The following is an 11715-nucleotide window of genomic DNA, read 5'->3' as shown; positions in this document are numbered from 1 at the left end:
ACAGGTGAGAGGCTTTCACACACTTTCATGTCGTAAGAAACACACAAAACGCCATTTAACAACTACTGACTGTCAAATTGCTACAAATTTTGTACTAAAATGACTAACATTGCAATAATTTAATTTTGTACTAAATGACTATGAATGTGTAATAAATTACTACACCTGTGACTGTACATACATTTGTAGTGAATTCCTATTTATTTGTTTCTGAGTAACAGCAGAATTCAGTCAGTGTGTCTTCTGGCCTGAGTCTTCAGTCTGCTCAGACTCGTCACCAGCCTGCCTCTGAGTCCCTCTCATTTCTCTCTTCTGGCTGATTTGTCTCTTCCATCATCACTGCTCTACTGCCTCCCCTCCCCTGCCTCCACCTCTGCTCCCCCAGTGTCTCAGTGCCGTTGCTTCGCCTCTCTGCTTCTACTCTCTGCTTCTACTCTCTCAGGGGGAAGCTGCAGCCGGTCATGAACACCACCAGAGGAAGCTCTGACCTTGTGAAGAGCGGGGAGGCTCAGGAAATCCCTCCTCTGAAGAACTACCTCTGTCTCACTATGTTCACCTGTTTCTGCCCGGCATGGCCCATCAATATTGTGGCTCTGGTTTTCTCAGTGCTGGTGAGTTAAGCAGTGCTTGAAGTGTAAGGCTTCTGGACAAACCTGGACAGAGCAGGATACTTCAAATGTATGAGAATTTGTTATCTGCTGACAGTGGACAGAGACAGGTCAATAAGTGGCATGACATATGGACATGTAAACTAGAGAGGGGAGTGCTACTGTTGATGGTTCATGTCAGATATGTCTGGATAGAACATATTTAGTGAGTAATTTGTGTTTTTTCATTATCAAACCAAACATGTATAGTTCCACATGTGAACCATAATGATCCAGTTCAGATACAGAAATAGCTCCTTCACTTCTCTGAACTGCCCGGCTACATTAAATATATTTCCAGTTTATGGCCTGTCCAAGTTCCAAACCATGTCCGTAACTACTTACAGTAATATTCTACAGAATTTTTCTCATCAGTGTCTAAAAACCGAAGAAACCCAGCATGTGGAAATGACTCTCCCTGCAGTTCTCTGGTTAATATTCTAATAATATTATAGTTTAAAGACGTTGGGGCATTAGATAGGCGCAGCACATTTAGATTTGTCTCAAGTGTTTGAGCTGTCTGAAGGGACAGAGTTGTGTTGAGTAGATGTGCCAACAGCAGCTGTTGCATCGTTGTAGCTGTGAGTAACAGGATGAGGCATGCAGGCGCAGCAATCCACTGTTTTTCATTGCTAGGGACATTGGCCTCAGTACAAATATGAATTAGCAATAACAAGGAAGGCGCAGGTGCAGAGGGATAAATGTGGATCCAAAGAAACAAGTCAGTGAATGATTTCTTTCTAAATATTCAGCATGGATTCCCATGAGACATAAGACACATGCCTAAGGTCATGTGTAACTTGCAGCTCCGGGATTATTGTGTTATCAAGAGGGAGGGTTAGACTAGTTTCTTCCTCATAGTGCACGCCTGTCCAAAGCACCTTAAATTAACATGTATGTACATGATCAGCATTGCTGCCTCAGTTCTGTTTTAATATCTCACAATTGAATTTGACCTTTCACTCATCCTGTAGGCCCGAAAGAGCTATGAGGAGCAGGACTACGATGGCTCCAAGCGGCTCGGTCGGAAAGCTCTCCACCTGGGGATCGTTTCCTTCGTCATCGGTCTCATGATCATCACTGCATTTACCATTGTGCACTTCACTACGGTACGGATGCACAGTGTGTATAATGCAAAATTTAACAGAAAGACAGAAAGATTTCAAGTATCCTTTTTCCTCCACAGCATGTGGTCTGACTTATTGAGGAGGAAGAGGAGGTGGAAGTGGAGAAGAGGTGAAACTGTCATGGAGACATCAGCTCCATGGGATGAGGAGGAGCTCTGCTTGGCTTCTATCATCAAGAGTTCTGGAGGTTTTTCAGGAGCTGGCAGAGGCTGATTTTAAAACACACGTCACTCTCAGCTGCTGTGTGTGCGTTGCAATAACATTTCTACAGTTTGTTTTTTTGTTTTTTTTTGTATTTGCAAGATGACTGAAATGATCATGCAAAGATCCTGACAGCGCTTCCACTGATGAAAAGTGAGACTAAAGTGCTAATCTGTGATCTGACACTGCCCAACATTGCCAATTCCAAGCAGAAGAATATCATGACTCTGTGAAAAATTCCTCTGCTCCTCAGTACATGCTGTATGCATAAAAAGTATGAAATAAAATGTTGTATTTATACTATTTGTACTAAAAATATGTTCTGGTAAATGAAACAAAACTGCAAATGCAGTTTGAGAAATGACCAAAAAGTCAGTTTCAGTTAAAAGTTAGATGTTATTGCTTTGCAAAAACAATTTTCTCATGTTTCATCAGATGAAATTTTTAAAAAAATAGTTTAAAAAAATGCGGATTTCATAACTTGAACAGAACAAAGTGTATATTGTTTTAAACAATGAATAGTGACACATTGCATATTTCAGAGGGCATCAACACAACAATGACATTCAAAAAAGGCAGAACAAATAGAATGACAGAAACTATATTGTCTAATTCTGTGCAGTTTTAGAGGGTGAGTTTCATGATACCGCCTGGTCTCAGTTCACACCCAACTTTGACACCTGTTGCAATTTGTTGAGTCTGAAGGATCTGATACGTAAAATTAACACTGTTACAAGGCTAAAAATAGAGCATATAATCTTCAGGCTGTGCAGTGATCCAGCACATTAATTACAGAGAAAATAAAAGTTGAATCACCAGCTTATCGGGTTGGAGGGTTTGCATAAATCTGCATAAAGAGTGTGTGAACCCTCTTTTGTGGCCTACATCTCTGCAAAAGTTCAAAAGACAGTTTAACTGATACCAGAACACTTTACATTACTGAAGCCTGATGATGGACTTTACAGTCGCACTGCTGGAACTGCCGCCATGTGCCTTTGACACTCATGTGAAAGGAGGAGCAGAGCTGTAAACTGATTGCCACCTGCTAGTGGGCAGGATGGGGTGACAGGGAAACCTGCTGGATGGGTGTGGTGATGCGGCTCATTGGAGTTGTGGCCAGAAGGTCACCATGGCAACTCAAGAACTTGCTAGTGGACACCAGCTGAAGTGGGTTTGGCCCTGGGAACCCCCTCTGCGTAACCCATAGATGAATTACTGAGCCATCCGACATGCTCCCTGTGGAGGAGGCAGGGTTCAAAGACTGGTGGGGAAGTCTTGTTCACCTTCCTGGAGCACCACCTGGTGGACCAGCTCTTTATTGTCAAGGAATATGGGACAGATCATGAGACTGCATACCCAGTGTACATGTGTTTTATGAACTTTGAGACTTGGTTCATGATAACGCACTGCAAACCACTGGATGCACTGCAGGAATGTGGAGTGTGAAGTTTTTGCTCCATGCAAACCAGGAGCTGGAGTTTGAAGTAGCTTGAATGAGAATCAGAGCACATCAAGAGAGCACTACCCCAGAGGAGAGAGCTAGGGGAAATGGCTAGGACCAGGACATTGACCTGGACCCAGATAAGTGGCAGAAAATGGACAGAAAGATGAACAAAATCTTTTAAAAGTTTAACATTTTTGTGAATTTCAACCAAAGTTCCATGCAGCATTGCAAATGAATGCATGGCAGGGTGAAGCAACATAAAACTTTTCATTGGGTTCCTGTGTGTCAGATGTTTCCTGTTGCTGCTCTAGGCATAAGCTGAATTTGAATGGGCCCTATGCGTGCCTGGCACCAAAGGCCAACTACACAGAGACACTCCATGGTAGTAAAAAGCTCTGGAAATTACTAATGAGCTACTATTATGTTAGCACCAATCAGAGATCATTTTTCTTTATCAGTGCAATCACTGACAAATCTGCAAAGAAGTTATGATGCATGAAATGATACACTTGTGGTTGAAGTCATATGATAAACTAGTTTTTCCTTTGGGGAAAAACTACACACAAAGGTTCGAGCTGTTGCTTTGATGTTGAGGCTGAAGTGTTAAAATTTGATACCAGCTCAATGATAATCAGCTGAATTTTGAATGATGATGATGAAATGAAATGATGACGCATACACTATACTGCTGATTTTCTGTAGGAGGAACAATCTGGCTGAAATAGTGATTGCGTGTGATCTCTAACCCTGAGAAGTATGACCTTTGGTACCACTGAAAAACTGATGACTCTTTCTTTTGATGTTTTGAGTGTATATGGTTGCATGATTCAGATATGTGAATGATATGAAACTGGATAGCAGTGAGAACGTCTCGGACGCGATATGGAACAGGGACACTCTTTTGCTGAGCTGCAGAAATCTCCAAAGGCTTTACTGACTACGGCTGTCTGCTTTTACAAGTCTCTCCACTGTAAGGATACAAAAGTAATATGAAAACAAAATCACAAAGTCCATGGCTCCAAAATACTTCTTCATTTAAAGAATACATTTTAAAATACCTCAAACAAATTGTGACCTCAAATTACTCAGGCAAAATGTTGTCTAGGCCAATGGTTCCCTACAGTTTTTAGTTATTGACCTGTTAACATGAATCAGTGTCTCCTCAGCAGTTACATTAATATCAGTCAGAAAAGCACAAGTACTTATTTCAATAACTTTTAGAAGCCTGAAAATATATTACCCACAAAAAGAAATATTTCACGGATGTCCAAAACAGAAAAAAAGTCTGTCGACCCCTAAATTTACTGCATGACCGCTTGGGGTACCGTGACCCTCAGGTTGAAAACCACTGATGAGGCTACACATACTATCTTTTGGGACATTTTGAACAAGATCCATGCATATGTACTCAAGCGTGTGTTCATGTGTGTCTTCTGCTTTTTATTATTTCCATTTAGAGTCGCTGTATTTTTGTTTTTTGCCTGTTTACATAGTTGAAGATATCGCTGGAAAATGACGGAGCGTACAGACAGCACTTATCTTATAAAAAAAAAAAAGCATAATAATTTTTTTAAAAACTTATTTTGTAATTAAAACTCGCACATCAGTTGTTAAAAACGTGTGATTTAGTTCAGACCAAATATTTGGCGACAATCGGGTTAAACTCCAACTCGCTCTGAACTCGAGGACAGGAGGCGGAAGAGGTGTGTTCTCTTCACCACACACACACACACTCACACACGCAAACACTGAAGTTTCCTCTAAATGGCGAAAAGGCAAACAGTCCGACTGACCGTAGGAGAGTAAAGACAGAAACAGAGGTGGGTTAAAGAAAGACCACAAAGAGGACATACGCTCGCCTGTTGTTAATCTGAGGGACGGTGAACGCTGCTCCGCCTCACCGAAGTTTTTTGTTTTTCCTCAGTCCAAGAGGAAAACTTCTCCAGTACAAAGACGGAAACAACATTTTTTTCCATCCAGAAACCACAAACAGATGTACCTGAGACCAGACAGCTCCGTTTGATAAGACCGCAGCCACACAAACCTCATCTGAGAAGTCTTAGGTGGACATTGTGATTTTGTGTCTGTATTTTGCATGCTCTCACTGTAGCTGGTTGCAGCCCTGTGGGCAAAAATGAAATCATAAACACTCGTTTACTAAAGTTGCAAAGATCTACTTCTAGCCCCACCAACGGAAGGGACCTTTTTGGTCAGTCCAGGGACCACTCTGGGGGCCTCTGGTGGTCTCTGGCCTGCATGTCCCAGGACACGAAGAGATGCTGACTTGATCTTGCTGTGTGTCTTGCAGTGGTTGATGCCACCAGGATGGGGAACAGCAGCAGCGACAGGTCCAGTGGGAGTCAGGGTGAGAGGTCGTACAGAGATGGACAGCAAGGAGGGAAGGAGGCACGTCCCAACATCCTGATGGACAGCACAGAGGACGCAGATCTTTTCCAGAGAGAAGATCCAAAGGTATAAGAACTTCATACCAGGACTGGTGTCATACTGTATACTTTATATCATGAAATAAAAAAGCCTTTTAATAACTTACATATCCCATGTTTTGGACTCCCTTACACTGGTCTAACATGAAACACTTAAGGATGTATGGTTCTTAGTCCTCTGCATGTTCTGGCACATAAATTATGAACTGAATATGATTAATTCCTTAACTTTGAGTTTGTTTGTAGATTGATTTGCATGGGATAGGAAATCCTTCATGTTGAATATTTAAGGCTAATAACTTTATATTTGTCCCATAAACCTGAACCGAGACATTTCTCAAAATAACATTTGGGTAGGAAACATCTCCACGTTGTAATGAAGTACTGACATTTTGGTCTTGTATCTGACATATCTGTTTATGCTGCCTCTACAAAAAAAGGGTCACAAAACCCAGAAGGCATGTCTTTATTTTCTAAGACTGTCATGTCTAACTTTCCTTTCATTATTATTTTTATATTTATATTTATATTTATATTTACAGCAGTAGAGTTTTGATGAATTCAGGTGCTCAAAGTTCTGTCAACTGAAATTTGAGTGCTTTTCCATACTGTATGTTTTTGAGAAAATCTGATTTGTCGAAACGAGCAGACAAAGAGAACAGTTTGATTCTTTTTAATTCCTTGCAATAAAAATATTGCTGTTCAGCAACCAAGTTTCCCAAAAGCATTACAATGAAGTGTTTGCAAAACAGTCCTGCCTTTGTGCTGTACACAGCTGTAATGTAACCGAAAATAAGGGCAGTTAAGTGTTCACACGGATGGATAAAATTTTTCGAAGCAAGTTTAAAGTCACTGCAAATTGATTTTCATGTTAATAGGCTGCTGGAAATGAAGGAAATAAATTTAAAAATTGTTGACTTCTTTGTAAAATGGTTGGCAGTAATATAAAATAGTTGCTAAAGGGCAAAATCATTCGTTTATAGCCCACATATAAAAACTAAATAGATATGAGGTACAAAAGAGATAAACAAAATAAAAGTGTTTTATATAATTATTTTCACATGCTATATTGCTCTACAGTGGCAAAGATATAATTCCATAGGTGCAAAATTACAGCTGCATACATACTGTATTTGCATTTTCTATATAAATCATATGTACAATCATAAAAACTATTCATCTGATCTCTCACTTATATTGAATTGGCAGGTGTGGTTAACATGTTTAGCTAACAGATTTGGATGTGTCTGACTTACAAAAAGTCCAGACAGAAGAACTAAATGTGAAAGTGTCCAAGACGCATGTGTGTTATATCTGAGGAAGTGTTGTGTGGCGGTGCAGAGGCAGAGGCTGAATGTTCTCTCATTAACATGGCAACAATACATTGATATCATGCTGTGCAGGCTCCACAGGAAATACAGGAATTTCTGGCCTGGCAGCAGGACCTGGAGAGTGAGAGCAAAAGTCCAACACAGGCCAGACCGACTGTGTTCAGATGGTCGGGGGTCGCCAAAGAAGTCTTTGTGTCCGGCTCTTTTAACAACTGGGCCACCAAGATCCCACTCAACAAAAGGTAGTTTGACTCACGCAAAGCACTTCACAAGATCTTGTATCTTTGAACTGTGTCTTTTTGTGAAAATGTGACACATGGCTTTCTCTCAAACCCAGTCAGAAAAACTTTGTGGCTATTGTGGACCTGCCGGAGGGAGAGCACCAGTACAAGTTTTGCGTAGATGGTCAGTGGACTTTGGATCCGACTGGGGTGAGTGAAAACCTAAAGTGCCATTGATGTACTCTCTTTTTTCCTGCCACTGCAAATGCCTAGTCAGCACTCACAAGTGTCTGTATCAAGTTTCTGTTTACACTGTCTCTCCCAGGCCGTAATGACGTCTAAGACTGGAACAGTCAATAACGTTATCCAGGTGAAGAGAACTGACTTTGAAGTCTTTGATGCCCTCAGGATCGACTCACAGGATTCTGCTGACATCTCAGGTGCTGTCACCTCTTTTAATTCACTGACAGCTACTTTCAGACAGGCCATGCTTTTTAACAATGTCTGATTACCTTTTAAGCAGATTGTGTTCATCAGTGACGTTTGCTAACATGTGGACCCTTGAAGGATTCTGTTTTCCTTATTTTTTGACGTAAGGCTGTATTGAAATACAAATGTATTGATGTTATGTCACATGATCATTCTTTCCCAGACTTGTCCAGTTCCCCCCCCGGCCCCTACCAACAGGACGCTTATGTGACCAAATCAGAAGACAAGCTCAAACACCCTCCTATCTTACCTCCCCACCTGCTGCAAGTGCTGCTCAACAAGGACACAGGTGTCTCTGTAAGTACGAGTTTGATGCTGGAGCACATGCATCTCATCTTACTGACACTCACCACGCTCGAAACCTGTCACGACAGTTCAGTGAAATTCACCCTGTCTCTCTCTGAATCTTGGTCAGTGTGACCCGACGCTGCTTCCAGAGCCCAACCATGTGATGCTCAATCACCTGTATGCCCTCTCCATCAAGGTAACAAATCCTTCTAGAAAATATTTGCTTTTTGTTAAATGTTGTCCGTCACAGTGAAATCAGGAAAATAATTGATCACCACCCCCCTAACAAATGATGGAGCTCATATTTTTCCAATGAAATTTAAATCATTTCAAAACATTTCCTATTTAATGTAGGAAAAAGTTTATCCTTCAATAGTGTAAACTTCAGCTATAAGCCTCATTTATGTCTAAATACTCTTCTTGTCATTGTGTTTTAGGATGGGGTGATGGTTCTCAGTGCGACACACAGATACAAAAAGAAGTATGTGACCACTCTTCTGTACAAGCCAATATAATCCACAGAGCCATGATCCCTCCTCGTATACTGGAATAATAATTCGTATTTTGTTGTATGCAGCTGTTTACTTGGACTGTTTTGTTAAAACCAACCTTAAATATCTTCCTAATATCAATTTAAAACATTTTTAACCATCCTTTAATCTCATACTTTGAAAATGTGCATATTTGGGTTGCTACACAGTGATGGTGCTTCGTTCACGATGAAGCCACAACCTCAACCTCTTTATGATCGGTTGGTGTTAAGCAAGCAGAAAATGAGAGGAGAAGGGGTCAGGTGAGGTTTTCATTGTGCACTGCACTTAATCCACATGTGTCAGTAGATGATGTTGATGTTGTTTGAGTACTCTAAACTTCAGGATATCAGGACACGTGTGTGTAGGGTGAAATTCAACTGGAATGCAACATGAGTCTCACTGTCTTTATTCTCTTTATTTTAAACTGATGCCTTTGTTGAAAATCAGACTTCTTTTACATCACGTTTTATTGAAAAATTACAAAGAAATTAAAATATCTTTATAAAATATATTACAGATTCACCATTCTCTTGTATTTTCTGTGGGAGGTTGTATAACTCAGTTGACGCAGTGGACTTTGGGATCCAGGTTCTTGTTTTCAGGGTTGTACGTGGCCCGAGCGAAGCATTCAGACGCCACCCGGTCACACTCACACACAGCAGCCTGGCACTTGTTGTTGGTAGCTGCAGAGACAGGTAATAACAGGAATGTCAAGCACACTTTAAACATATAAACAGTCTGGTTACGTATTCTATTCTGGTTACTAGTGTGAAGGTGCTCCACAGAACTCCAACTGGGAATCAAACCTCAATCCCCGGGTGTGTAAGGCCTATATATAGCTGTTTAAATACAGTTGCTACATATACCTACACACAGGGCCATGAAAGCAGCCTTGTGTAATTCATTTTGTGTACAGTAAAGTTACAGTCTGTTATTCATTAAATACTGCCAACACTGCACTTTCAACCTGCCAAGAAGTGCTTTAAAGTTTGTTAAACTGTGAAAAATAATTAAAACTTGAATGTAATCTTGTTGCATTAAATATATTGCAACTAAATATATCAATATACCTCATCCGCCTACAGTAAACAGACTGTGTTATATAATCATTATTTCATACCCTGAGAAAATTAGTATATATGATATACAATATTTTTGTCACCCCAGAGTCAGTTTTAAATTTAAAAATGTGTTTTATGTTGAAAATCCAATACATACATTTAATGTCTATATGATTGTGTCAAAGCACCTTTAGTTTATCTCAGTCACAGTCTTACCTGAACAGGCCACTTGTTGATTTGAGCAGGTGTAGTCATAAACAAGAATGTAGGGAAGGTCAGCGATGGCTGTGCACCCAGGAGTTTTTCTGCTTGTTTCATAGCATTTATCATGAACTTTACAGCACCTGAGAACACAAAAGGAAACAGTGCATCATTGAGAAAATCCCATGTTTGTTTTTTTCTGCTTTAAAGATGATAACTGAGCAACAAAACGGGGGATTGACAGCTTCCTACATGTCCACTTCGTCTCGAGGGGTTCCCTTCCCCCCGAAGCCGCACCAGCAGCCGTAATTGTTGTAGACCATAGGGTTAGCACCAGGCTGGGTGCACTGGATCATCTTCCCAAACTGCCATAAGGCCTTTGGCAGCAGAGCACCGCTGACCATACAAGCTGGTAGAAACACGTAAGGCAGACAAATGCATAAATAAATAAATGAGCAGAAAATTAGTATCCTAGCACAAAAGATACAAATATAATAGACTGTTATAGTGCAAAAAAAGTGGTAAACAACATTTATACAGATGCAACCTTTATAGTAAGTGTAACTGTAAAGGATTTTCAGTCTTACCAGTGAGAAGCAGCAGCAGAAGAGGAGCTGTTAGGTTCATGGTCACAGTCAAAAGAACCCAAAATTCTGAATCAGCTTGCTTTTATAGGACACGAGGTGTGAGAAAACAAGAGATAAGACGAAAACTATGGGGTGGGAGCTACTGGTCGAGACTATAACATGTAGTCAGTGTCTAAGACCTGTGCACTTCAGAGGTTTGTAATCGTTTTTTTCTCAATTACTGTACAGAAATTTGAGGTACTTGCACTTGAGGACTTTTATTTCATTCTACTTAATTTTTCTATGCTCCTAGAATTCAAAGACCAACATTTATCTGACAGCTTTAGTTATTATTTACATATTAAAACCTACAAAACCTACAAAATATGAAAAAAAAAAAATAGCTCCACCTCAAAGAACTGTAGCAGCAAATCACATTAATGCACTGATAATAATAATCCAGTAATATAATATATAATACTATCACACTCACAAGGGGAATTTGTCTGCATTGGGAATATTTTTCACTTCTGATACTTAAAGTACATTTTACTGATAATACTTTTCCTAAGTAACATTTTCACTGCAGGGCTTTTATTTGTAATGGAGTATTTTTCTTAGTGCAGTGCTGCTAAGTTTACTTGAGTTTATGTTTGAGATGAAGCAGTAACAAGAAAACAACAAGTAGACGTCAGCTCAAGTCTTGTTCATGCATGAAATCCTTTGTATTTTTCATCTTAATTTACGTTGAACTAATTCTGCGTCTCTTCAGCACGACTCCCAGGGAGCAGGCAGTGTTTTCGAGTTGTCCGCACTTGTATGCTAACTGCCAAATGTCTTAGTCATATGATTTTTTAAATTTATTTTTATTACTGACCATCAGTAGTGATGTGGAACTGAAAGCTCAAGAGAGAGAAGAAGAAGAAATGCACAGTTTATTGGGCGTTGTTATGTAGTTTGATGATAATAGTGTTGAAATAGACAAGATAATGGGTTCCAAATGTTTTAGCATTAGTGGAATGATGAAGACAGTTTAGGGTTTGTGTTGAGTGTAATAATCCCTTGTTCATCCTGTCAGTAGCTGAAGACTTTGGTCACAGCACATCTTACGATAGGAACTTTCTGGAATATCCACAGGAAATAACATGATACGTGATCCCAG

The 11715-nt window shown here is 40.1% G+C and overlaps 3 protein-coding genes across 5 annotated transcripts; 2 read left to right on the top strand and 1 right to left on the bottom strand.

Annotated features, from left to right (window-relative positions):
• The first annotated feature begins 423 nt into the window (after nucleotides 1-423).
• LOC121184870 (transmembrane protein 233) lies at nucleotides 424-2733 on the top strand. The gene is made up of 3 exons (XM_041042781.1): nucleotides 424-611; nucleotides 1622-1756; nucleotides 1834-2733. The coding sequence occupies exons 1-3, from the start codon at nucleotides 462-464 to the stop codon at nucleotides 1843-1845; spliced, it is 297 nt and encodes a 98-aa protein (XP_040898715.1). The 5' UTR covers nucleotides 424-461; the 3' UTR covers nucleotides 1846-2733.
• Nucleotides 2734-5126: 2393 nt separating this feature from the next.
• On the top strand, nucleotides 5127-9234 carry prkab1b (protein kinase, AMP-activated, beta 1 non-catalytic subunit, b). 3 transcript variants are annotated; one of them, XM_041041916.1, is made up of 9 exons: nucleotides 5145-5239; nucleotides 5344-5482; nucleotides 5728-5891; nucleotides 7267-7436; nucleotides 7532-7625; nucleotides 7741-7855; nucleotides 8068-8201; nucleotides 8320-8388; nucleotides 8630-9234. In XM_041041916.1, the coding sequence occupies exons 3-9, from the start codon at nucleotides 5745-5747 to the stop codon at nucleotides 8705-8707; spliced, it is 807 nt and encodes a 268-aa protein (XP_040897850.1). In that variant the 5' UTR covers nucleotides 5145-5239; nucleotides 5344-5482; nucleotides 5728-5744; the 3' UTR covers nucleotides 8708-9234. The 3 variants fall into 3 exon arrangements, with proteins under 3 accessions (XP_040897851.1, XP_040897850.1, XP_040897847.1); XM_041041917.1 differs by lacking the exon at nucleotides 5344-5482 and having other exon boundaries at nucleotides 5127-5239; XM_041041913.1 differs by having other exon boundaries at nucleotides 5154-5482.
• A 28-nt stretch (nucleotides 9235-9262) lies between these two features.
• Nucleotides 9263-10620, bottom strand: LOC121184315 (phospholipase A2, minor isoenzyme-like). Its single transcript, XM_041041922.1, has 4 exons — nucleotides 10575-10620; nucleotides 10240-10396; nucleotides 10003-10130; nucleotides 9263-9408 (listed from the first exon to the last, which is right to left on the bottom strand). Exons 1-4 carry the CDS (start codon nucleotides 10612-10614, stop codon nucleotides 9284-9286), a joined length of 450 nt encoding a protein of 149 aa, XP_040897856.1. The 5' UTR covers nucleotides 10615-10620; the 3' UTR covers nucleotides 9263-9283.
• Nucleotides 10621-11715: the final 1095 nt, after the last annotated feature.

Source organism: Toxotes jaculatrix, chromosome 7 (genome assembly GCF_017976425.1).
Source record: "Toxotes jaculatrix isolate fToxJac2 chromosome 7, fToxJac2.pri, whole genome shotgun sequence".
Classification (NCBI taxonomy): Eukaryota; Metazoa; Chordata; class Actinopteri; family Toxotidae; genus Toxotes; species Toxotes jaculatrix.
Note: the sequence above shows the minus strand (reverse complement) of the source record. Positions and strands in the feature narration are given on the sequence as shown.